The following is a 25,905-nucleotide window of genomic DNA, read 5'->3' on the forward strand; positions in this document are numbered from 1 at the left end:
AGGACAAATACTAGTACTCTGAGGCATCAGGAGGCTACAGGAACAGTGGCTGCATTCTTAGAATGGGCCCACTGCAAGCCTGTGCACGCCACCGTCTGGCAGATAGTCCAACCTGGTAAGCAGGCAGCCTTAGTCAGGTGCAGGCAGTCACATCAGCTTCTTTTATTCTGAAAAGTCACTACATAATAAAAACTCTATAAAACCCGGCATAAATATCGAGTTACAAAAGCAACGCAGGTAGGGAAAGCTTACTATAAAAAAGCAGAAGAGGTCAAAAGGATATAGGTGTTCTTGTCGACTTGTGTGGCCTTAGTACAGTCGCCCTCTGTTGCTCCTCCACTCTCCACATAATCCGTGGGACTGGGGCTAAGGGAGCATAGGTCCAGGAACAAGCCGCTGAAGCACAGCCTGTCCTCTCATTTTTTGTTTGCTTCAAAAATAGGATGCCCAGCCTGGCATTGCCAAGAGGCATGGCTTCAGGGCCAGCCACTCTGGATTTATGTCCTAGCATCACTGGCTGCATGACATTGCTTCTCTGGCCCTGTCTCTTCCTTCATAAAGTGAAGCCAGTCAGTGCACAGGGTAGTGGGGTAAGCCCTGTGTGGTTCTCCAGTGCAAACAGAGTCAGCTAGGAGTTCGTAGCGTGTTCTCCTGAGCAGGGCCAGAGCCTTCGGTGCAGCAGATGAGAACATCTGGAAGATACAGGTGAGCCTCACAGCTGGATCCACCCCTGGAGGTGGGCAGAACTGATCTGCATTAATCAGGGAGCCCAAAATGCTGTCTCCAGAGTAAGCAAGCTGTGAGTGGCCCCAGCAGCTTTCAGATACTGTTCTAGTCTGGTGACATCTGACCTGGGGGAGGGGGGTGACCGTCAAGGGTCACGATCCATCATTATCTTCCTGCAGGATACATTCACTCTGGAGGCCTAAGGCCTGAACACTAGCCTTGTAGCAAGTGCTCTCAGGTTCTGATATACTGGAGCAGCTGGCCAAAGCCAACTATAGCTTAACATCTTCGATGGCAGAAGGCCAAGCACAGGCCCCCTGACCATGAAGGAGGTGCTTCCCCACACATACACCAGGAATGGGTACCCAGGATGAGACGCCAAGTTCCCCCAGGCAGAGTCTCCCCACCTTTGGCTAGACACAAGAGAGCCAGGACGTCCATCTCTGCGTCCAGCCACAGGTACAATGCCTGCCTGAGGCTGTCACTGGTGAACCCAGGAGGCCTTTGCCGAAGGCCGGCTCCGGCAGCAGATGGCAGCAGCTACCGTGGCTTCTTCACTGGTCCTGTCCGCTCTACCAGCATCACGGATTCGTGCCACACACACGTTGTCCACACTGTAGGCCCCCAGAGGGAGGGATGCCCCAGGGAGAACGTTGCATCCAGTCAGGGTCCATCCTGCCTCACAGGCCACGGTGACCTGCCAGAATCCAGAGGAAGACAGCCTGTGTCTGAGACTTGTGGGCTGACCACGCTCCACAGCCTCTCAGACACAGGCAGGGTTGTACCCAACAGTAACCAACGCTCTCCTTCCAGGGCAGACGTCTAACTCAGCCACCTTCACTTCCCCAAAGTCACTCCCTCTGCAGCCTTCCATCCCATCTAATGGCAGTTCAGAGGCTCAGCAGAAACCCTGAACCTGTTCTTCACCTACACATCTCCGGTTGCAACACCTCCCCCTAACTCCCACTCCAGCCTAGACCCTCACATCCTAGACCTGGAGCAGTGCAGGGGCCATCCTGCAGACCTTCCTGTCTCAGTCCGGCAACCATGGGCCTGGTCACGCCCCAGGTCAGATGTTTCCAGACTTCTGAGACCCTACCTGCCCCACTGGCCTAGATGATCCTGTCACCAAGATATACTGTCACCCCTCTTGACCTTAGCTGTTTCCTCTGCCAGAAACTTTGTTCCCGATGGTGACCCTATGGCTTGTCATCTCATCTCAAGGGTGTCTCTACCCACCACTCTTCCCTGCTCCATTTTTCTCCATATTAGCACTCTCCATACTGGCCCTCTGGAACTAACTCTGCTTACTTCTCCCACCAAGTGGGACTCCTAGAGGGCCAAGCAGGCACCTCTGCCCAGTTTATCTCCTAGGACTGGACTAGACTGGAGCCAGCCTCTCTGGGTACCTGTGCTCACTGATATAGTGGAACTGAGATTCCCCTTCATAGAGCAGCTTTCTGCCTCACACCGCCCACCCCCAGAGCTGTATAAAGGACGGACACTTCTGCCTCTAGCTCTGAAAGGCCATCTGTTGGCCCCAGGCTCTCTTCCCAGGGCTCTTCCTTTCCTCAACCTTCACTTGCTCAGCATCTACAGCTCTGTGTCCAGACTCTGCAGAACCTCAGCGGCCCCCATCAGAAAGTGCTCAAGCACGGTGTTTCCTTCCCACTTGCCACGACCATGCATGCTCTCAAAGAGCAGCAACAGTGGGCAGAAGCAAAACCAGGCCTGCCTGCCTCGCTCAAATGCTCACATGCTGTGCCTGCAACAGTAAAAACCGTCTAGCTCCTCTCCTGACCCATGGGGCCCCTTCAACACAGGGCAGCACCCCCCGCCACACACACACACAAGACCAAGGTACCCAGCCATCCCCAACTCCTTCACCTGCTCTGCAGGACCTGCGATGCCATGCTCCTTGATTTTGCATTCCAGACCTGGAGCATGGCAGCAGGAAGCGTGGACACTGGCCTCCTGGTGGCCAACGCATTGGCCAGGTTGATGTCTGGACCTCAGCAGAGGCTGCTGCTGGGCTCTAAGGTTTTCCACTTCCCAGTGGAAGCTGCAGCCTAGAACAGAAAATACATAGCTCAGACTCTGTAATTTTGTGGACTTCCTGTCTTTCTGGTCCCAACTGATGCTACTCCTTTCAAGTCTAAAGCTTGGGAAAGACAGAAACAGTTCCAAGAGAAATGATGCTGGCTTGAGCAATAGGATCCCTGGATTCTCACTTCAAATCTGCCACTGACCATCTCAGGGGCTGTGAGAGAGCCATCCAACCTCTTGGAAATTTACTTTCTTAAAACATGGTCTCTCCAGCCAGAGAAGGGGGTTGAGGGGATGGGAAAGGGCTCTTCAGCCTGAGGTGCTCAGAACCTCTGTGAGTCCCTTCCCCGTTAAAGTGTGAGCAGCTCTGTGTGGGACCTGGGATTCTAGTTTTGGAAGGGACACCACCGGCTACAAAAACCATGGATAGTGGTCACTAGGCTACTCTAAGCCCTAGGTCCCTTTTGTGGCATTGGGAGTACCAGAGCACCCATGGGGATGCTATGGGAAGATGGAGGCCACGTGTGTGGTCCCAGCAGATAACCTATTCATGGCAAGGACTCTGCATATTAGGGTGTTGAGGACTTCAGTTCTCTCTGTCCTGGCTACAGGACCTCAGTAGGGTCACTCTACATGGAGGGGAAGCTGCCTTAGCTCAACAGTTCTCAATCTGTGGGACAAGACCCCCTTGGAAGGATAGAATGATCCTTTCACAGGGGTCACTTAAGACCATCAGAAAACACAGATATTTACACTTCAATTCATAACAGTAGTAAAATTACCATTATGAAGTAGCAACGAAAATAATTTTATGGTTGGAGGTCACCACCACATGAGGAACTGTATTAAGGGGTCGCAGCATCAGGAAGGTTGAGAGCCACTGGCTTAGCTGATAAGTGGATCTCTGCTAGGCTGCAGAGAGGGAAGGTCAAAGGCTCTCATGGCTCCAAACATGCCCTGGGGCTTAGCTGTTGACACTCAAAAAGGCAAACAAGAGCCCAGTACGGAAGTGCAACCAACAGGTCCAGGGACCTTGCCAGGTCCAGGCTGCAGCCTCCCACTAGCTTCACCTGCCCCCTGAAGATACATTCTGTGTCTGGGCTTTGCCAACCCCATCCTTCACTCTGGAACCCTCAGTGGCTCCCCAGGCTGTACTCCACCAGAATCTGCCACTGAGTGAGCCATCCCCAGTGACCTCCCACTCCTTCACGCCCTGCCCAGCACTTAACCTCCATTCATGCAAGGCTGTTTGGCCTTCTCCCAGTTTGAGAGCCACCATCCCCTAACAGCATTCAAAGTCCTCACTGGTGACCTCTACTACTTGCCTGGGACTATTTCTGACAGTGGCCGTTAATGCCCCCTAGCCCAGAGGCAGGGCAGTGATGTAACAAGGAGAGCTGATATACCTTGTCCCAGCACCAGGCTACATGTGTGGCATGCACCCTTTCCTTCCATGATTAGAAAACCAAGCACAGGCTGATTAGGAACTTATCCCACCACTAAGTGTAGAATTCAAACTGAGGTTGCCCCCTTGGTGACAGACCTCAGAGCCTTCCTTTGGATGGCACCAGGCACCCCCATCCTCTGTTCCACCTCACCCCTCCATCATCACCCTCTTTTCCCAAAGGAAGCTAAGGAGAAAGAGGATCAAACCACATGGACGAGATGGAAGCCAGCTTAAAATGGGCCCTGGGTCTCAGGCTCAGAAGGACCACACTATGGAGTCAACCAGGCCTCTTTTTCACCGCTTGGAAAAGATCCCTACCTGTGAGAACATGGTCCTTCTGGTGGCAGTGGACGGGGGTCTGCGGACCAGCTCTGGCTGCAGGAGTGTTGTGGATGCTGCAGTTGACACGGGGAAGCAGGCAGCACCTTGCGACAGCATAGACACCCTCACCCCCAAATGCATTGAGGGCCTTGCAGACCTGCTGGCCCCCTATGGCCTGAGAGTTGCAGAAAAACAAGAAGCAGTGAGAAAGAATACGGGGCTGGGACAGAGTACACACAGGTACCTAGTTGGGACCCTTGGAGCTCGCAGCATCATGCTTATCCCCACCACTTTAAAGACAAGTCATTTGCCCAGGCCGAGGCAGACGGTTCTGTCTCCAGGCAGCTCCATCATAAATAAAGCTTCCGGCAGAGACACTGGGTGGCTAACATACCAGCCCCAGCCTGGGACATTTCACAGGTCTATCCTTAGGACCTGGCTGTCCTGGCCAGGTGCTGCCCTCCAGCCAAACTCAGTGTCACACAGCATCTGAATGCTCTTTACCCGACTCCAGAGCCACAGACCAACACAGTGAAGCAGCTCTTAAAATGTCCCTCCACAAGTCTCTGACCACACACCCAGCAGGCACTGCCCATCCTGGATGTGGCTCTCTCTGACCATAACTTTAAGCCTAAAATTGGGGATTAGAAGAAGACTCAGGCATGAGCCACTTGTACCTGCTGAGGGCTGGGACTGGTTAGGGGTAGACAGACACACAAACAGGGCCCGGGCACCTCAATTCGATCACCCCGTCGCCTCCCGCTCCTGGAGAAGCTGGAGCAGCTCAGCAGTTCCTCTTCAGGGGCACAGCGGGCTGTGGCTGTTGCTGTACGGGTGGGCCCTGAGTGGGCGGACCACACTGTCCGGCAGAGCAGCTGCCCGCCTGCAACAAGGCCCAGATGAGTAGGGTTCCCGGGGTTGGAGAAGCACCCACCAGAGATGCTAGGGATCGCCTCAGCTGATGGCAGGGAGAGAGGCTGCAAGCTGGCTATTTCCCCAAGAAATCATCATCAAGCCTTCTCATCTGTCCTCAAACTGCAGCTACGAAAAGAAAAACCCTCCTGTGAGGACCAGGGGAGGGACTGTGTACCCTCCCTGCCGTCCTGCTCACCTGTCTCCTGGGTGCTGGGGGGCAGTGTGGCCACCCGGTTGGGGGTCAGCACCCGCTGGTCCTCAGGGAACCAGGCCATGTTGATGACATCTTTGGTAGAGAAGAGGATCAACCTCTGCCGCAGCTCAGCCAGGGTAAGTGCTGGATCCCGGTTCAGCATCATAGCCACAATGCCTGAAGGTGCAGATTACAGAAGGTGGCCTGGCCCTCCTTCCCAAAACATAGGGCTCCTGCCAGGGCACACATTCAGGCACAAACACACATATGTGCGTACACACACACATACACACACACACACACACACACACACACACACACACACACTGCTCCTCTGGAAATTTAAGCACCTGCAATCCCTCACTCAGTGAAATCCAGGTAAGGAGACATCTGATCACGCCTGTGGGCCTTGGCAACTGCAGGCGTTTGCTAGGTGAACCACCCACCAAAACCCACATCAAACATCCCTCCTCCAGGGAGCCTTCCTGACCTTCAGGCCTGACAGGTGCCTCAGTGGAGCTCCTTCAGGAGAACTCCAACTGCTTTCTGTTCCACCATTTGTGTATCCCTCCCTGATAGACCCAGTGTTCTTCAGGACATCTTTGGGGGTTGGTCTGGTGCTGCTGTGTATTCAAATGCTAAATACTGACCCCCAAAACCTAGTTGCCCCCAACGAGATCCTCACTTACAGTGATGCTATGTAAACTCTGCCCCCCAGCTTTATAGTATCAGTTAAATAGAAGCCGCTACAGCCGATTACTGGGGAGAATAGAAGTAGGTGGAGTTTCAGTTACCAGGCTGGGGGTTGCAGGTAGGGGCCATGAGAAAGGAGGAGAAAGAATGAAGGAGGAGGAAGACAGAGAGAAGAGGAGGTCTCCATTAGACATGCCAGACCAAGAGCACATGCCCGAGCGAAACGACCCCACCCCCACCCCAACCTCCAGAAGGGACTGTTGGAGAAGTAACCCAGCGAGATTCAAACAGCAGGTACTTCAAAAAGCTAGAAAGTACACAGTCTAGCGATTAGTAAAATAGATTTAAGGGTAACCCCCAGTAGTTGTTCAAGAGCTGATTAAATAATTCGTAGTACTGGGGGACTGTCCAGATCATATTAATAATAGAGTTTGTTAAACTCCATTTACAGGACATTGTGATAATTTGATTCTTAAATTTCTCCCCAAAAGCCTATATATATTGAAGGCTTAGTCACCAGCCTGTGGGAGGAGACAGAACCTTTTCCTAATACAAATAGGTCATTAGGGGTGTGCCCTTCCTCTCTGCTTTCCAGGCAAATGAGGGGAGCAGTTTTGCTCTACCACACACTCCCCACCACGGCATGCCCTAAAATAAAGGTGCCAAGTGACCATGACTGAACCTTCTGAAACCGTGAGTCAAAATAAACACTTCTTCCTTTAAGTAGGTTACCTCGGACACTGCACCGCACTAGCAAAGCTGCTCACCACAGTCACCATCTGGTCCCCCTCACATTTGCCGTCAGGCACAGGAGGTGACCCAGAGGGTCAGGGGACAGACCCTGCTGCCTGCCTAAGGGCTGTGGTGGCAGGGTAGTGGGGTGGTGACTCACCAGCCACGTGGGCAGCAGCTTGTGACGTCCCACTCTGTGACATGTAGCACGTGCTACAGTCACTGGAGGCTCCGATGATGTCCTTCCCGGGGGCAAAGAGATCCACACAGCGTCCAAAGTTTGTCCCCAAAGTCCCCAGGGTGACTGGCTGGTCCTGGGCATTAGTGGCCCCAACTGTAATGACCTGGCACGGTAAGGAAGTGGGTAACAGAGAAAGACCAGAGCCACAATGAGACTGGCAGATCTTGCCTCTGGACTAGCCGACTCCAGTTCCCACGGTGGCCCACTGAAATGCCATCTCCTGTGAGAAATGCAGCTCCTCGGGGAGCTGCGGCGCCTCACCATGGCCAGGGCTCCCCAACATTTTCCAGAGCCCATTTCCTGACTCCATGTGGAGCCCATGTTCTAGGGTAGAGACCAAGTAGGAAAGGGGCCTGCTCTCAGGTTCTGTATAAAGCCTAGAGCGGGCAAGATGGCAGTATTAGGTTGAGCAGCTTGCTAAGCTCTGGTGGTCAGGGAGGGAAGGCCGGGTTACATGAAGCCTTGAACAGGAACAGGTGCCTCTCTCCCATTTCTGCACATTCAGCACTAAGAGATTTGCTCTGCAGGTGTCCCCCAGATGAGGAAGGGCCCACTGGACCATCAAGTCCTCCGGAGAGGCCCCTCCCAGGATGCACCTACTACGGTCCCAGATATGGTGGATAATTACAAGAGGCCATCACATGAGGGCTTTGGGGCCAGCAGACACCCACTAATCTCACTAAGGTCATTTATAGGTAGGAGCTGAACAATGCGGGGGGGGTCTAAAGGATTGGACAGGACAGTGAATCTGACACATAAATGGCTTAGGGGTTTGTGGGTGATCTAGGAAAGCTAGGGGTGGGGAGAAAGCTGAGGGTGCTATCCTGCCTTCCAAGGGACAGAAGAGGGATTGGATAAGGCCCCAGGTCCTGAGAGGGGGAAGGGAGAAAGGGCTGGGCAGGATCGTAGGATTGGCTGCATGGGTCACAGCTTCCCACAGACACTGGAGCAGGAATGGCTTGAGTCCCATCGGGGCCCCGGTTTGGAGGCTCTAAGCACTTTTCAGCCCAGGCAGCTCAGTCGAAAGAGAGCCACCTTCCCTTTGTTCTGGGAAAACAGTTCAGCACCTACCTCTGGAGCAGAGGCTGGGGAGTAGAGGCAGGCATCATCTCGGAAATTCCCAGCTGCTGCCACCAGCACTACCCCAGTCCTTGCCAGGCGCTGGCAGGCAGTGTTAAGGATCCGGCTATACCCACCCGCCAGGGGCAGCAGCACCACGAGTGGCCCCGAAGGCTGGATTAGCTGGCTCTTCCGAATAAACTCCAGGCCTGCGAAAAATCAAGCCCAGGTCACCTGCTAGAGAGCTGTACTTTCCTCCTCCAGCTCCTTCCCTCAGAGACACAGTGTGATGGGGTTTTTTGGTGGTTGTTTGGTGCTCCGATGCTTAGCCAAACCTATCTGAACGTTACCTTGAAAGTGTTTTATGTAGGACGGACATTTAAATCATTCACTCACTTCCTTTGAGTAAAAGTGGATGACTTCCACAGTATTGATGGTCCTCACCCAATCTATTGAATGCCTTGAGAGAAAGCACTGGGTCCCTGGAGAAAGGGAATAATTCTGCCTCTAGATTAAGTTTAGACTCAAAACTGAAGGAGCTGAGTGCTTCCCAGAACTAGATGGTAAGGTGTTATTTCAGAAAACGTCACATACTTTGGTTGCAGGATGTAATGGCTATTCTTGGTTGTCAACTTCTAATCCAGATCTATGAGGTAGGAAGACACCTTTAATCCAGATCTTTTGAGTTGGGAAAATCCACCTCTAATCTGGGTCTTCTGCTGGGAAGCCTAAGGACCTGGAAGAAGGAGGCATTTGCTCTTTGCCTGCGTGCTCTCACCCTGCTAGCAAGTCTATCGCTTCCTTTGGCATTAGAGCCCGCTTCTTTGGGATACAGTGAAGAGCAGCCGAGACAGCCAGACTCAGACTCCAGAGAAACTACTAGATTCTTGGACTTTCCATTCACAGCCGACCATGGTTGGGTTAGCTATAAGTCATTCTAATAAATCATACAAGCGTGTGCCCATGCACGAACATGCGTACACACATATGTGTGGACAGAGAGAGAGGGAGAAGGGGAGGGGAGGAGAGAGAGAGAGAGAGAGAGAGAGAGAGAGAGAGAGAGAGAGAGAGAGAGACTCATTCTATAAGTTAGGTTACTCTAGATAGCCCTAACTAACACAGAGAAAAATCAAGCTAGAACTGAGTTGGAAGTTTGCCCCCTGCTGCCTCACAGTTTCTCACAGCTGAAGGGTGCTATGCAGGCTGGTGGGAGATAAAAGTCAACAGGCTTACCCAGTTGTAAGCCTTTGAGTTCAGTTCAAACCCAGCCAATGGCATATGCTCACCGGTGCAATAGTAGTGTGGCTATCATGAGGGTAAACAACCACTTTCTGATCGGATTGGAGGCTCACTCCACCGAAGGGGATTTATGCCTGGTACGGTAAACCTGGTCAAAACCTATGGCTGGGAAGATCATAGGCCACTATTGGTTTTGCTAAATAGTCATATTATTAGGCCGCCTTCTAAATGTTTATGCTGATAGCCAGAGATGTGTGCTACTCTCAAGCTTGGTGTTTATAAAGTGGAGAGCAGTTAATGCAGAGACTCATAGCTGGGTCAGCTGCAATCACAGATGCTGCCTACAATCCTGTGTCCTGTGGGTTGGCTATACACACAGATGTCACCGACACTCCTGTGTCCACGTCACTTCCCCTTGCCTCCTACTGGTGTGAGAAGCCTCGCCTCAAAGTTCTGAGGGTAAGTGACCACGAATGCTCAGTCATAACAGGACATCCTTATCACCCCCTCTCCTGCAGGGCTCAAGGAACACCACAGAAGGGAAGTAAGAGAGGATGTAAGGACCAGGGGTGAGCAGAGTGCTCTGAACATCTGAACGAGACAAGGCCATTGTGCTCATGACAGTATCATGTTACCTCACCAGGTGGGTAACACTCTATTATGGATGGCAGAGGGACTCACGAAGCCCCACCCTAAGGAGCCACTAGCAGGTAACTGCTCCCCTGAGGCGAGAGGTGTCATTTTTTTTCACAGGGGCACACTGTTAAGTTGTTTATGCCCCAGTAAATAATGCTGTTGCTAGCAACTGTAATGAAACTCAGTGGGTCACAAAACAAGCTAACAAACAAAAGAAAACTAGACGGGAGACTTATTGGAAAGAAGAAGGGGTTCGGCAGAGGGTAAGAAAGATAAAAGAAGATAATATGGGGGTAAAATGACCAAAATATACACATGTATGAATCTGTCAAACGAATAGTGGATTTAAAAGAAAGAAAAGCACTAGCCCTAAAAAGGGAAACATTTTCTCCACTTTTAACTTCTCCAGCTTCTCCAAGAACCTGAATATTCAAACTATTAGGAGCATCACCAAACTTTTATGCCTTTCCAGAAAATTCCTAGGCCTCCAGAAATGAGAGGGCCTCCATGACAGCCCTCAGGTTTCATAAACCTCCACGTCCCTCTGAGGCCTGCTCACCACACTTGGAGTTTTGCACCCAAAATAATCAGAGACTACCCTGGCTCCCACTCACAAGCTGCCAATCTACCCTCTATAAACAGGGACAGTGCTGTTTGTATCAAGTCAGGAGTTAAAGACTCCACAGCGTCGCCCACAACTCTCCACTACGGGATGTAATCCCCCAACATGAACAACACTCTGTTCCCGCTCTGAATGTGTGTGAAGATCAATTCTACCCCAGGCCTGCTATACAGGTAACTCTAACCCTTGCCAGCCTGGAGACTTGAGTCTAACCACAGCCGGCCTAGCCTAACAGCTCCGTCCCCTTTCAGACTCCTGTTCTGTTACACAGTGTGGCCAAGCCAACTTCTCAGAACCTTCTGATCCAGGTGGCCCTGGGGGACTGTGGCTGAAGTTGGAACTGGGGTCCAGGACAATTCATGTAAGGGTTGGTTGGTGAGGTCCCTCACACCAGGAGGAGGTAAGGGGCAGCGAAGTGGACACAGGAGTAGCGGTGACACAGGAGTATCGGTGACATGCGTGATTACAACTGACCCCTAGCTGATGCAGACCTGTGCTTAGACTTGACACCACTGCCCCCAGCTTCATACAGAGGAGCCTGAGACTGGAGTAACAGCTCCTTCCTGTTGAGCCCACTCCACCCTGAACTGCATTAGGTGCTTTCTACACATTGGTGGGGAGAGTTCTCTTGCAGAAAAAGCCCTCCAGAGCCCAGAGCCTGGCCTGGGTAAGGGCTTCCAGTGAATGAGTAATCTCTTTCTACACAGTGGCCTTCGGCGGTGGCAAACTGGACTGAGGTTGGTCAATAAGGGGGTGGGACAGGCACAAGCCATCCCCGATGGAACAGAAGCTATTGCTTTATTTGTGTGTCAATGACTGGCTGTGCTCTAAGTCCCAAGCAGGTGGCTGGAAAGATGGCTCAGTGGTTAAGAGCACTTGATGCTCTTGAAGAGGACCCAGGTTCAGTTCCTGGTACCTGCTACCCATACATACATACAGGCAAAACATTCATGATCGTGAAAAAAATAAATCTAAAACAAACAAACAAAACAACTGAAGTCCCACTGATAAGCCAAGCCGGTTCCCATATCTTTTGTGGATGAGCTCTGGGCCAACATCTAACTGGTGGGCGGCAGTCAAGCCATTAGCAGCTCCATTCCCAAAGGCTGGCAGGCTCCTGCTGTAGGCCCTGGCCAAGTCACGCTCTCTGGCTGGGCTTTCTGTTTAGCTGCCATCTCATGCCAGCCTCGGGGTCACCGGCCAAGCCTCACACTGAGATACAGTGACCCAGCGCTTCTGCACTTCCTCTCCCTGCGTATATACTGAAGTTCTAACCCTCTGGGTACCACTGGAGTGGACCGAGGTGCTGCAAACATCCGGAAAGATTCACTGCAGTTCCCCCACCAAGTAGGTGTCCCAGCTTTCACCGTTAGCACACAGATGGGAAAACTGGCTTCTACTACCTCGGGGTTTTGCAAATCTAATGAAGGTGACATGTGACAACACTGTAAGGGAACAGTGCAGAGCTGTGGGAGAGCACTCACCCACAGGCCCACTGGACTGAGCCCCACCCCCTCCAAAGCCTCAGTTTCCCACCTGCATTCTTGATCTCTGGGGCCCTGCTGACTCTGTGTAACAGAGACTGCCTGACCGTGAGACCTTGCTTCCTGCTAAGCTTTGGCTCCTTTCTCACGCCAGGTAGAACCCAGAGTGTCACTCACCTATGAGGGTGCCGCTGACTGTGCCCTTCCCTTGACAGTTGAGCACACGCAGACTGTGCAGACTGGTGCCCTTGGCCACACCAGCATCCCGGCCGCTGACCACACCTGCTAGGTGGGTGCCATGGCTGTCACACTTGCTCGCCTGCTCAATCAATCAACACAGGGATCACGTGAGGGGGTCCGAACCAACTGACAGAGGGCAGGGAAAGTTAGGCAGTACTGAAACAGTGCTCCAGGGGTGGCACCCCTGCCCACCTTCGCCCACCACTGAGATGAAGTGAGAGTCACACCCACCTGTCTGTGGAAACGTGTCCCGTCCTCCTCAGGCACACTGTTGAAGTCAGTGATGGTAACTCTGCCCTCGATCTCCCGGTGGCCACTCTGGATGCTGGTATCTAAGAGATACACCTCCACCTGGCTACTTCCGTCTTCCCATGGCAGCCATTGCGGGACGGGAGAGAACAGTTCCGGGGTTAACACTATTGCGCATGTCCTGAGCTGTCTGCCACCCCACCTGTTACACAGCTCATGCGAAACCTCCCCACACTTCCTGAGCTGCATGCTATTGAATCTTACAGCAAGGAGTGGGGCACAGAGAGGGCTGGGAGCTGTCTGTGGCCTGTAGCTGGCAAACGACAGAGCCAGGAGGTAAACTGATGGGAACATTCAGAACACAGTATTATGGTATAAGATAAACCAATCTTCCAAGCATGTGCGCTCCCATCTCGCTAAGGCAAGGACTGAGAAGACAGAAAGAAACTAGCAGGACTGCCTGATGTCCTGGCTGCCCAACACATTTCCAGGGAAGAAACAGGCTCCAAGTCCACAAATTTCACCTACAAGGGCCTGCTAAGCCCATGGGCTATTTCTTCCCCCATTGAGTTTGGGTGGAACTTGGCACAGGAAGCTCACCGTGACCCTGACACCTGCCCCTTCCATCCCTGAGTAGGTGAGCATCTTCAAGGAACAGGCATGGGGTGAGCACTACATGAGACGCTTAGGGTCGGGGGTGCCCCTGCAGGCCTGGTGGCGGGGACCTGCAGAGGGTAGCACATGTCTGTTTGCTAAGGAAGGAGAGCTAGGAGACTGGAGGAAAGGAAGGAGAGCCCAAGGCGGCAGCTACCCTCAAAAATTCTCAGCCTGGGGGACTAGAGGGATGGTTCAATGGCTAAGAGCATTTGCTGCTCTTGGAGATGAACTGGGTTCAGTTCCCAGCACCTACATGGTGGCCAACAACTCTCTACAACCCCAGTTCTAGAAGACCAGATGCCCTCCTCAAAGCCTCTGCGGGCACTGCCTGCTCATGGCACATATGCATACGTGTACACACGTGTAGACAAAACACACACATTTTAAAAACATGAATCTTTAAAGAATTCTCATCCTGGGGTTGAGCATACAGCTAAGTCTTTGAGTACCTCCCTAGCAGGCCTCAGGTATGGTAGAGATACAAGGCAAAGTGTCTAAAAGGAAAAGGAACCTTGGATTGCCACCCCCCCCCCAGCCTGTGCCCACCCTTAGGGGGTACCCAGCAGCCTGAGAAGCTCAGATACTCACAGCTGCCAGGTTTCATCCAACTCACCAAATCCATGCCCCATCTATTTAAACAGTAGATTAGCCTTCCTTACATCCTCGAAGGGGACAGACACTTCAGACTCCACAGAACCTCTGATCCTTTCCCAAAGCAGACACCCTGCAGCCTTTCTCAACTCAATGTCAACCACAGTCCTACCGATCCAGACCACCTTCCCAAGTCTCTCTTTCTCCATCTCTGATAGCAAGACACACTGGGCAGACCATTGACAGATGCAGGGAGCCTCCAGCAGGCTGACGGTACTAGTGGTAGGGGCAAGGTAAGCTGGGAGACTAGATATCTAAATGGGAGCCATTGAAGTGAGCTGTGTCTGCTCTGCTGAGGGGTCTATCCCTGTCTACAAGGCTGGGTACCCCACAAATAGTGGGTCAGTCAGGTTTAGGCTCTTCCTAGAGAGGAGTGAAGCAAGAGGGGCTATCCAGATTGGAGGTGTGGTGGTTTGAATAGGAATGACACCCCCAGACACTCATGTGTTTGAATGCTTGACCCATAGGGAGGGGTACTACTAGGAGGTATGGCCTTGTCAGAGTGAGTGTGGCCTTGTTAGAGTGGGTGTGGCCTTGTTAGAGAAGTGTGTCACTGTGGAGGCGGGCTTTGAGGTTTTATATGTTCAAGCCATGCCCAATGTGACAGTCTCTTTCTGCTGCCTGTGGATCAAGATATAGAACTTTCAGCTCCTTCTCCATGTCTACCTACGTGCCACCATGCTTCTCACCATGACAATAATGGACTAAACCTCTGAAAGTGTAAGCCAGCCCCAATTACATGTTTTCCTGTATAAGAATTGCCACGCTCATGGTGTCTCTTCACAGCAATAGAACACTGACTAGGACAGGAGGGGATGATGCCAACAAGGATGAGTAGCTGGAGGGAAGGGTCACTTAAGGGGAAACGCTTGCGTTTCTGCATGGAGCAATGCAGAGAGGACAGAGAGGTCAGTATACACTCCGGAGCCCTGGGGTGGGGTGGGAAGGGGACAGGCAGAGGGGATCTTACCAGGGGAGCTATCTTCCTCTGTCTGCTGCCACGCTGGGATAATCCGCTCCAGGTTCCATGGGATGCTCTGGGCGAAGACTAATGAGTCTTCCTCGATGTACTCCACATGGGGCAACTTCAGGGCCTACAGAACCAGAGAGCCATGCACTTGGCTTCAAAAGTCCTTCAGCTAACAGCAGCCCCACCTGAGCCAACTGTCCACCTCCCCAACTGTCACAGAGTCTCCCTCCTGAAGCCCGAAGACAGACCAGGGGCCTGTATCCTCATCTCTCTCTCTCTGGTTGGGGAGCGTGGTGCTCTATAACTCCAGTGACTGAATCTGTATGACTGCTCAGAGGACTCTCTCTTCCTCTCTCTGGATTCTGAGCTCCACATCTCACCTGGGAGTCAGGCTATGCCTAGCTTCAGGGAGGTGGTCGGGAATCTTAGTACCATCCCTCTCAAGTCAGGACACCAGTGTTGGCCATGGTGTGTCTGCTCCCATCTCCGGCCTTTGCACTGACCCTGCAACCAGACTCCCAGGCCTCCAGCATGTTTGGCTAACAGGAAGCATCTGCATCAGTTTGAGAGAGGGGCCTGCACCCTTCTCCTTAACCAGGCTCACAGCAGCTGCATCCTCAGCTACCACACCCTTCCCCCATGCTTCAGCTGCCTCTCTCCACCCCCTCCCGACTCCTGGAGGCCCAAAGCATCTCTAGGTGCTTCAGTAACCCCAGGGCTCCTTAACCCACCCTCTGCCCATCTCTCTACTTATTATCTGCTTAAACACTCAACAGTCATCTGGTGATGTTGGCACCTGTCTATAATATTCCAGAAGCAGGGGTGTGGGCATCATGACTTGAGGCCAGTTTGGGCTACAGAGCAAGACATTGTCTCAACCTATCCCTATTCACAAAGATATTCCACATTCTCCACTAGTCCTCAAATGATGGCTCCCATTGCCACATCTGGCTTACAGATAATCATGGGAGAGAAAGGCATCTGCTCTAAATTACACAAACTAGTGAGACACTGAACGGGGCCTATTCACCTTTCAAGGCTCCAAGGCTCAAGTGCCTAGAGCAAACTCTATGGCCTCCTGTACAGAGCTTGTTGTCCTTTGGGTGTCTTATTCCTTCCCCACTGTGCTGAGCACACAGCACCAGCTAACTGCTCTGGCCTCAACCATTCAGTCTCTACCTTGGCTGCAAGCTTGGTGGAAAGACTCAAGGCTGTGTCACAGACAATGCTCAGTAAAGTGCACAGCGGGTGAGTGGAAGGCACTAACTTGATGTCCTCCTGCTCTGTGGCACTGTCCATGCCCCACAGTCATTTAGTAACAAGATGTTAAGTCAATTTAAACCTTGGGGCGGCAGTGACCTGAGGTGCATGTGCACGCAATGCACGCTGGAGGCCTGGGCAAAGCCCCTGAGCCCTTGGACCTAAGTGCGTGCAGGGGTACTGAGAGCACCCAGTGGAGAAGAGAACTAGCAGGCAGGTGAGAACCTGGAGTGCCAAGATGGGGAGAACAGGGAGGGCGGGTGATAGCCTGTACCCCTTTCACCTCCTTCAGCAAAGAAAGGCAGCATTCAGAGGAGTGATGGACAAGCACTACCTGTCCCAGAAGAGAAGAGTCTGAAACCTTTGATACAGATTCTCACAGGCAGTAGAGAAACCAGAAAAGGATACTGGCAGGCAGACCATGGGGTAGGAGCTCCTAGCTGTCTTATGGTCCCTCCTGTCCTCCTATGGATGTAGACTCAGCACTGGGATGTGGCCAAGTTTACAAGGCAGCTACTCAGGGAGCCAAGAGCCACAGGTGCTAACTGGTCCTGCCTCTTGGCAGTGGGCACACTAAGGGCAGTCGGACCACGGAAATGGGAGCCCATTCTTCCTGGAAAGTCCCACGCCCAAGAAGGTAGCTCACCAGGCCCAACAGGTCACTGCTCATCTTCACCAAGAAGCCAGGGAAGAGGTCATAAAAGACATGCAGAACCTTGATGACATAGCCCCGGCGGGCCGCCCAGGTCTGCAGGCGATGGGCAGTTTGTTCAACCTGCAGCCGCTGGGTCTCCTCCATCAGCACCACCACGTAGGTTCCTGGCAGCCTCCAGGCCTCCTGATCCCCAGGAAGGAAGAGAAGCAGAGAACATGAGAACTGCAGTGGATCCAGCATGACATCATCCCAGTGTAGCATGCATTTAACATTTTCCCACATTGTCTTTATTGGATGCACTCTGTTCCTATAGAACTTCATTTCCCTGGGAGGAATATCTATGCCTGCCTAAGGAATGCTGCAGGAAGGATCAGGATCCTCCCCCCTCTCCTCCTCCTCCCCCTCCTTCCCCACCCCTCCTACTTCTCCCCCTCTCCTCCTCCTTCTCCCCCTACTCCCTCACCCCTCCTCCCACCCCAACCCCCTCCTCCTCCCCCTCCCTCTCCTCTTTCTACTCCCTCTTCCTCTCCCTCTTCCTCCCCCCTCCTCCCACCCCCTACCCCTCCCTCCTCTTTCCCACCCCTCCTCCTCCCCTCCTCCTCTTCCCCTCCTCCTCCCCCTCTTCTCTCACCCCTCCTTCTCTCCCTCATTCTCCCCCTCTTCTTCCTCCTCTTCCTCCTCCCCCTACCCCAACCCCCCGTTCCTCCCCCACCTTTCCTCCTCCTCCCCACTCCTCCTCCTCCCTCTCCTCTTTCTACCCCCTCCTCCCTTCCTCCTCCTCCCCAACACCCCTCCTCTTCTTCCTCCTCCCCCACCCCTCCTCCTCCCCTCCTCCCCCACTTCTCCTCCTCTTCCCCACTCCTCCTCCTCCCCACTCCTCCTCCTCCTCCTCCCCACTCCTCCTCCTCCTCTTCCTCCTCCTCCATAGCAATGTAGCTTTAGTGCATTCAGCCATGAGACCTTCTGTCTCCTGAGTACGTCTGGTGAGAGTGATCATAAGTAATGTGGATATTTTCACTGTTTCTCTGCCCATGCTTTGAGCTCTGAGCTATCCAAATGAACCTCCCCAGAACACCAATAAAAGGCTCTTATGCAGCGCAGAGGCCTGGTTTTGTTGAGTCTTGAGTTGCCGCAATCATTGGTGGATTGAAACGTGTGGTACCCAAACGGGGCCTGACCAAAAGAGAGGGAATCTAATGAGAGGTGTGTAGTTCTGGTAAACCCACAGGAGCCCACTCCAGGACACCAGGGTAATCATGGGCACAAGGCTGAAAGCATGGTGGAAGGGGCAAAACGCAGATTTGTAAAGTCTGTCAGAACATATGGATGCACTGCTACGGGCTGCCACCATAGGGCACATCACACATATAAAGCAATGGAAGGGGGTTGGGGATTTAGCTCAGTGGTAGAGCGCTTGCCTAGGAAGCGCAAGGCCCTGGGTTCGGTCCCCAGCTCTGAAAAAAAGAACCAAAAAATAAATAAATAAATAAAATAAAATAAAGCAATGGAAGGAAAGGGTTTTTGTGTTATTTTAAAGAAGTTCATAGGCAGTGAGAGGTGGGCCCACTGAATGTCCAGCCCCTTTTAATCTGATCGCCTTAGTCATTCGCCTTTGCAAACTACCCCTACCCTACTGGTACAAAGAGAAAGCACCAGATAGACAGCCCCCTCATACAGAAAGAGAGACAGTAGACAAGCCTTACCTAAAGCCTTCAGCTCCCCTCACCCCATTCCCAGTCTTGTGATTCTTCCAGTGATTCAGAAGGCAGAACATCTTCTGTTAGCCCTTCCTCTACACCTCTACAATTTGATGCATTTGCACTCTCCTGGGAGATTCTGTTAGCTCCAAGAGAAGGATCCTGAAGCATGCCTAACCTTGCCTCTGGTATTTCCAACCCCTTCAACCCTTGGGTCCATCCCCTTTATGAAGAGTCGATGATGCTTTTCCTCAGTGAGGAATACATGCAGAGTATGAGCCGATTCCCACTCCTATAAGACACTTGGGGGTTTAAACATGCCATGCCCTCTCTCTTCTGAAGCTATGTCTCCATATAGCTTTGGAATGTTGACAGGGACAGCTGAAACAGACCACCTAATAGCTCATGAGTGGGACACACTGGCCACGACTTCTTTAAAACCTTCGAAATACCTTCAATTCAGGACTCGGTGGCATAACGAGACTGTTAATCAAACAGCACAAAATCGAAATGCCAATCCTGCCAATGGTGACCAGCACTGAGCAGCTTAGGACAGGAGATAGGGTTAGGACAGAAAATAGGGTTAGGACAGAAGATAGGGTTTGAGAGGCAAATGTGTTATGACCACCAGACAGTGAATCAAATGGCTCTCCCGTGTTAGAGCTGAAAAAGATTTCTATGCCTGGAAAGGTGATTACACAATGGCCTTTAATGACTACACTTGACTGTTAAAGGGGTCGAAGAAGCATCTTGCCTGGGGCATTCCTTCAGTGGATGGAGATCTTCCTCCCAGGGGACTAAACAGGATTCTAGGGGAAGAGAGTTCACACAACGGGATAGTGTGGGAAAGTCAATTACATCCATGCCAGACTCCAGTCTTGCCTACAGAATAGGAATGGATCCAAAGAGATAGAGTAGACAAACTGTAACTAGAAGGGGCCAAACAGTGATTGGAACCACAAGTCCCCCAGCTGTGCAGTTATTTGTGCTACAAATTTGGTGGCCGGCGGGAAGGGGAGGCAGGGCCATATCACTCCCATGTCTACAGAATCCATGGCTTGGTCACTCAGCTGACTCTACCCAAAGACCTTTCTAGTCACACCTCTGCGTTCACTGACCCATCCAAGGTAATTCACTCCCTTCCTATCCCAACACCTCTGACGCCCTCCAGAAGCAGCCCAGAGGCGAACACCAGAAGGCTTCGGGCTTTAATCCCATCTTCAGTATTTACTGGCGTTTTGGCCCTAAGCGGGTGACTCGACATGTTCGAGCCCCAGAGAGTGCGTGTGTTGCAGGGCCCGTCACAATCCCAGGATGCACCTGCAAGGAAACTCAAAAGGGACAAGTGTATGGCACCAGGCTGGGTGATTGGCAAATGGAGGCAGGCGAGAAGAACCGTGGAAGGAGCAAGACCACACCTCCATACAGAGAGGGAATAGCCAAGCGCAAAGGCATGGGAACAGAGGCGCCTGCACAGAAACCATCCACAGATCCCCGACACCCAATGGCTGTCCTTAGCCTTGACTTTAACCCACTCTGAACCTTCACCTCCTACATCACTGCACAGGCACCTTTGACTCTCGCCAGAGGAGCTCAGTCCATAACCCTTTGTTCAAGCCCTCGGGGTCAACTGGATTTGGGGATTCAAACCTCACTTGCATTCTAGAAAGGAAGCAATGGGCAGTGAGGAGTCAGTGCTGGGGTCAGGTTAGGGTTAGGGGTCAATGCACTCACTCACCCCGGTGGAAGAGTTGAAGATTCTTGATAATCTTGATCAGACCTAAGCCATCAAGTAAACCACAAAGGACCTTTGGGAAGAATAGCTCACACTTCAGAAGATAAGAGTAAGGGCTACACACACATGAGCCTTCTTCCTCTGCCTCCCCCATCTCTGCACCTTCATCCATGACATAACCTCTCTAGAAGATTCTCATGCCTCCTTCATTTGCCGAGCTCCTAGCGATGCTTCAACGCTCAGTCTAGAGTGCCCTCTGCCAAATGAAAAGCTACAGAATTAGGACGGTGCTCTGCAATGGAATGAGTTTTCTGGGAAGCCAGGGGCTCACCTTCTCTCTCTGGGTCCCAGTATCTCATGGCCAGAATAAAGAGATTGGACTAAAATTCCGTGCCAAAATTATTTTCATTCTAAATTTTATTCCCATAAAACATTCACTGGATGGATGGATGGATGGATGGATGGATGGATGGATGGATGGATGGATGAGTGAGTGGATGGATAAGCAAATTTTAGGGTTTTCTTGAGCCCCTCAGATACACACTCACTTCTGCCCACTCATCTCTCAAAACAAGGTCCTTAGTCCCTTTGGGGGCAGTGGTGATTAGAGCTGCTTTATTTGTTTGTGTCAGGGTCTTACTATGTAGCCCAGGCTAGTCTTGACTTCACAATCCTTTTGCTTCACCCTCCTGAGAGCCACAATTATAGGCCAGACTTTAAAATGCCCTTTATTACACTGGCCGTGACTCCACATTGCTTTAGGTACAGAGCTTGAGGACCATTGGGAGGGGTAATTCGAGTTGAGAACCTGACACTGGCTGGCCGGCCCACCAGCACACTGGCTGGGGCTAGGTTAATCCCGGAAGCCCATTCTCCCCTCTGCCCTATTAACAATAGCCAGATGGTCACAGTGCAGTGGGCTACAATCCCAAAGTGATCTCTTCCCTGACTACATCCGGAGATCATCCATGTGGTCCCCGAAGGATGGTTACTTCCCTTTTAACAAAAGCTCAAGACAAAGTAACTAGCCACCCTGGGATAGGTAAATGACTGCAGCCTCCAGGCCTAAATCCATTTCCAAGCCGGGCAAAGAACCTCAATGGAACCCTGGGAAGATTCAGGCAGGAGCTTCCTGTGGCCCAGAGCCAGAAGTAAATATGCCCAAGAATTTGACTCCGCCCACCCACGCACTCACCTACTAGTGCTTCCAATCATTCATCCCTGACACCCTTCCCCTAAATCAAGGTCTATAGAACCCCAACAGGCACCCAGGATGATTATTGGCACCCAGTTGAGAAAGATGTGCCACTAGAGTTCTCAGCCTCCCGATGCCACCTTATTTCGGAGAACACCCTTTCTACATGACCACACCAGTGGCCCGCTCCCCACCTCACACCAAGCCCCACAGTACCTTTAGCGCGTGGCCTCCCCTATCCCACCCTATCACTCTCTGCCACAAGGTGCAGCTGCACTGTAGGTCTCCCCCGCACCCCGCACCCCGCACCCCGCACCCCGCACCCCGCACCCCGCACCCCGCACCCCGCACCCCGCACCCCGCACCCCGCACCTCAGGGCTGCACTTAGAGACCACCAGACGACTGGATGGCCAGAGAAGATCCTCGGAGAGAACTACCCCAAACCCAAAGCAACACCATTGCCTGGCATCCCGCACCCATACCTTGGAGCAACGGCGGAAGGTGGCGGTGGCCACGTGTGAGGCCTCATCAACCAGGCTATCCTCCTGGGACGGGAGGGCGAGCATCAGCTCTTCGTAGTCTCCGTCCTCGTCCTGGGCACGGGAGCCTGTGGGGCACAGTAGCAGCAACAACAGCAGCTGCGGCGACAGCGGCCACCGCAACCATGTAGAGCAGCGGATGCCCATCGGGGCGAGGAGAGGTGCACGAGGCCTCGGGAAGGACGTGAACGCGGGGCACTGGGCTCTGGGACTGCAGGCTGTGATGTCCCTAGGGGAGCCAAGCACTGGCTCAGTCCTCAGGTCTCAGACAGAGAGAGAACGGGAGCCCAGTGGCAGACTGCGCGTCCACATAAAGATGGAAAGCCTTTTAGGGTGTGGGTGCTGGACGCCTGGGGGCCGGGAGATCACGCCACCCCAAGCCCCATCGGAAGATCTTCTCTGATTAAACATTAACGGGGCCCCGGGTACTAAAGGATCGGGTTTCGGCCTCGCCCTCCCCAGACAGTGTCAAATGACGCTCAGAGAAAGGACAAAACCCCAAATCCTAATTGGGCTGTAAAGCGAACCTGTTTGCTACATTCCTCCCTCTTACCCCCCCCCCCACTCTAGTCCTCAAACTGGAAGCCAACTTAGAGGCATGCTGACCCACCTCTTTAGTGTTTCCGGGGTCTGCCAGCTACCCCTGTACTTCTCCCTCCAATAATATTAACTAACTTCTCCTCCTGGGCCCTCCTCCTGTGACCCATGACTCCCGCACTGACTTCCCTCCACCTGCCTAAACTTTGCACTCCATACAGCCTGTATCCCCTCCCTCCCTGGCCTCCACCCCTCTGCTGCTTAGGCCCACCTGTCCCCTAGCCTACCTGGAGAAGACTGCTCACTTTGGGTTCCAGCTACACTGGTCACCTCGAGGGACGATTCTACAGACGCCACATTTAAATCTTCAAAGAGGCCAGAGACTCAAACTCCATTGTAAGCACAAACTGGGGCTGGCTCGCTCTCTCTCTCTCTCTCTCTCTCTCTCTCTCTCTCTCTCTCTCTCTCTCTCTGTGTGTGTGTGTGTGTGTATGTCTGTATGTGTCTGTGTGTCTGTCTGTGTCTGTGTCTGTGTGTCATGTGTAAAGGTTCAGATTGTGTTTGTTTTTTATTGTTTTGTTTTACACACTGTAACCAAGAATTCAGTGGAGCAAGTGTCCAGCTACACTAACTATGTGCTGGGCAGCTAACGAAAAGAGGATCCCTCCTCAGATCCCATAGTGGGTTCCACAGAGGGAAGGCATAGGGCCAGTCTCTGCTCAGAAGCAAGACTCCTAGCATCAGGATCCGAGTCTGGCTCTGCTCCGAGGTCTGACTCCAGGTCTTGGGGCCCGAGGCAGCCGTCCTTTCCACCTTTGCCTTTACCTAACACCAGACAGCCCACGAGAGTAGGTGGAAGGAGGCCCATGAGACCAAGCTGGTGTCTGTCATCCCTTTATCCTGTTTCTTCATCCCCCCACCGCATAGCCCACCATCTTGGCAGGCAAATGAGCTCATTCACTTTCACTCAGAGGTGACTGGAGACTCTCCCTTGCTTGATGAGCCAAGCTTTGGTCAGAGTCCTCACTAATGCCACCTGCAGCAAGAAGGTCCCTGAGCAAGCCTTCCTCGTGCTCCCTCCGGGAGGCCAGGCTTCTCACCCTTCAGGCCCACCCAGTAGGTGATGAACCTGTACACAGAGGGTCTCTGTGTAGATCCACAGTCTCTGTCCGTCTCTCTCTCTCTCTCTCTCTCTCTCTCTCTCTCTCTCTCTCTCTCTCTCTGTGTGTGTGTGTGTGTGTGTGTGTGTGTGTGTGTGTGTGTGTGTGGTGTAAGGAGATGAGGGTGGGGGTAGGTACCCTGGGCTCTATGACAGATGGAGCCTGAGGGGCAGTCAGGTCTCATTCCACACCCTCCACTGCATTCTCCACAGGGGCGGGGAGGACACCTCACTGGGTGCCTGCCACTTGGCTGGGTTTTCATGGCTCATTAATTACGCCCCCTACTATAAGTTGCCCCCAAGCAGCTTCTCCCCCTTTTGAGAACCATCCCCTAGCCCCAGCACTGGTCACCAGTCTGTCCCTCAAATGTACTGACTGTCAAGTTTAAGTAAACCAGAGGTTCTCAAACTGTGGATCTGGACAGTGGGTCGAATCCCTCTCATGGGGATCACACATCGGGTATCTTACATAACAGATATTTACATTGCTATTCATAACAGTTGCAAAATTGTGGCTATGAGGTAGCAACAAAATAATGGTATGGTTGGTGGTCACCACAACATGAGGAACTGCATTAAAAGGTCACAGCAGTGGGAGGGTTAAGAAGCACTGACAAATGTTCACTGAGAAGTTCTTCCTCCCACTCCTGAAATCATAGTACTAGGTTTGAGAGTATCCACCCAAAAGATGTGACTTCCTTGACCCTACCTAGAGGGATGGTTTGATAAACAAAAGAAGACTATGAGAAAACCAGCGGAACCCAGGGAAGAGGCTGGGCAAAGACAGCAGCACGGATGGGAGGGATGCTCACACAGAAGAGCCTCGGGGAGAGACTAGGAGGGGCTCTCTGAGGCTTTGGAAAGCACAGCTCCTCTCACCCTTGGTTGAGACTTCTGGCCTCTAGAAGCTCAAAATAACAAGACTCGGCTGTTTGAGGCAACCAATTTTGTGGTGATTTGCATTAGCATCTATAGGAAATGATATCACCACTTATTGGCTCTCTCAGACATGTTGCAGTTTTGTAAAAATATTTTCAATCTGAATTTCAAGCATTTAACTTTTTATTTCCACTGGAAGAGTGGTAAGGAAATACTTTGTCTTTCTAGATGCTGGGAACTCTAGTATCTTGTCCTTTCTTATTTGCTCTGAAAAATACTTGAGAAAAGCAATTTAAAGAAGTGTTTTATTTTGGCTTACAGGTTGCCACCATAGCCCATCACTGGGAAGTGTCACTGCAGGAGCAGCTTCTCATGTGATCACATCTGATCACATGACCACATTGTACCCACAGTCAGGCAAGCGCTGCTGTCCTTTTTAATTCAGTCCAGAAGCCATCTTTCTTCAACTAACTCAGTCTAGAAAACCCCTCACAAACCTGTCCAGGGGCTTGACTCTTGTGTGATCCAGGTCCTGTCAATCATTAGATCCAGCTTGGTAGGGTACTACAGTTCCTTCCACCCAACCCTGGGGTACCCTAAAATCACAGAGTGCTTGACTGTGCTCTTGCCAGCAACAGGTCCCCCAACCCCTGCAGGCTTTAACCTGGAACATTCCACGGCATCACCAAGGTTGCTAGATTCTGGCCCAAAATTCCTGGGCTCCACGCTGAGCCAGTCATTAAAGCCACAAACCAACTCCGCCTTGACCCTCTTGCTCCTGCAAGGGTCATAAAGGCACCATGTCAGAAATACAGACAGACACATTAGCATCTTCCTACAGCATCAAAATTTCTTAACAGGCAACAAATTCACACGCTGTGTCAGTTTTCCTACCTGCAATTCACTAAGTGATCTTGATTTCACTGGATAGTGGTCACCGGCCATTACAGATTCCTTTACTCCAATCTTAATTACTAACCCTAACTCTGAGGCCGCACGTTACACTTCTCATAGTTTATGTTCACAGCAAAGTTGAGCCAAACCCTTGAGTTCCTCGTGGACCTGTCTGTTTTGAGGACCTCATGGTCCTCACTTATGCTTCCCCTACTGTCAGCATCTTCAGCACT

At 52.1% G+C, this 25,905-nt stretch overlaps 1 protein-coding gene across 1 annotated transcript; it reads right to left on the bottom strand.

Annotated features, from left to right (window-relative positions):
• Positions 1–140: 140 nt before the first annotated feature.
• Pcsk9 (proprotein convertase subtilisin/kexin type 9) lies at positions 141–22,540 on the bottom strand. Its single transcript, NM_199253.2, has 12 exons — positions 22,147–22,540; positions 17,028–17,219; positions 15,122–15,245; positions 12,826–12,959; positions 12,532–12,673; positions 8,386–8,582; positions 7,234–7,417; positions 5,652–5,825; positions 5,275–5,423; positions 4,538–4,715; positions 2,614–2,795; positions 141–1,423 (listed from the first exon to the last, which is right to left on the bottom strand). The coding sequence occupies exons 1-12, from the start codon at positions 22,348–22,350 to the stop codon at positions 1,208–1,210; spliced, it is 2,076 nt and encodes a 691-aa protein (NP_954862.2). The 5' UTR covers positions 22,351–22,540; the 3' UTR covers positions 141–1,207.
• Between the last annotated feature and the right edge of the window lie 3,365 nt (positions 22,541–25,905).

The sequence above is a fragment of the Rattus norvegicus genome, chromosome 5, assembly GCF_021556685.1.
Source record: "Rattus norvegicus strain SHRSP/BbbUtx chromosome 5, alternate assembly SHRSP_T2T, whole genome shotgun sequence".
Taxonomy (NCBI): Eukaryota; Metazoa; Chordata; class Mammalia; order Rodentia; family Muridae; genus Rattus; species Rattus norvegicus.

Coding starts and splice junctions, on each gene's coding strand:
- Pcsk9 (NM_199253.2), bottom strand. CDS start 22,350: ATGGGCATCCGCTGCTCTACATGGTTGCGGTGGCCGCTGTCGCCGCAG. Junction 8,583..12,531: donor AGTCAGCGGCACCCTCATAG/GTGAGTGACACT, acceptor GATTTTTCGCAG/GCCTGGAGTTTATTCGGAAG. Junction 5,826..7,233: donor AGCTGCTGCCCACGTGGCTG/GTGAGTCACCAC, acceptor CTGCACCTTCAG/GCATTGTGGCTATGATGCTG.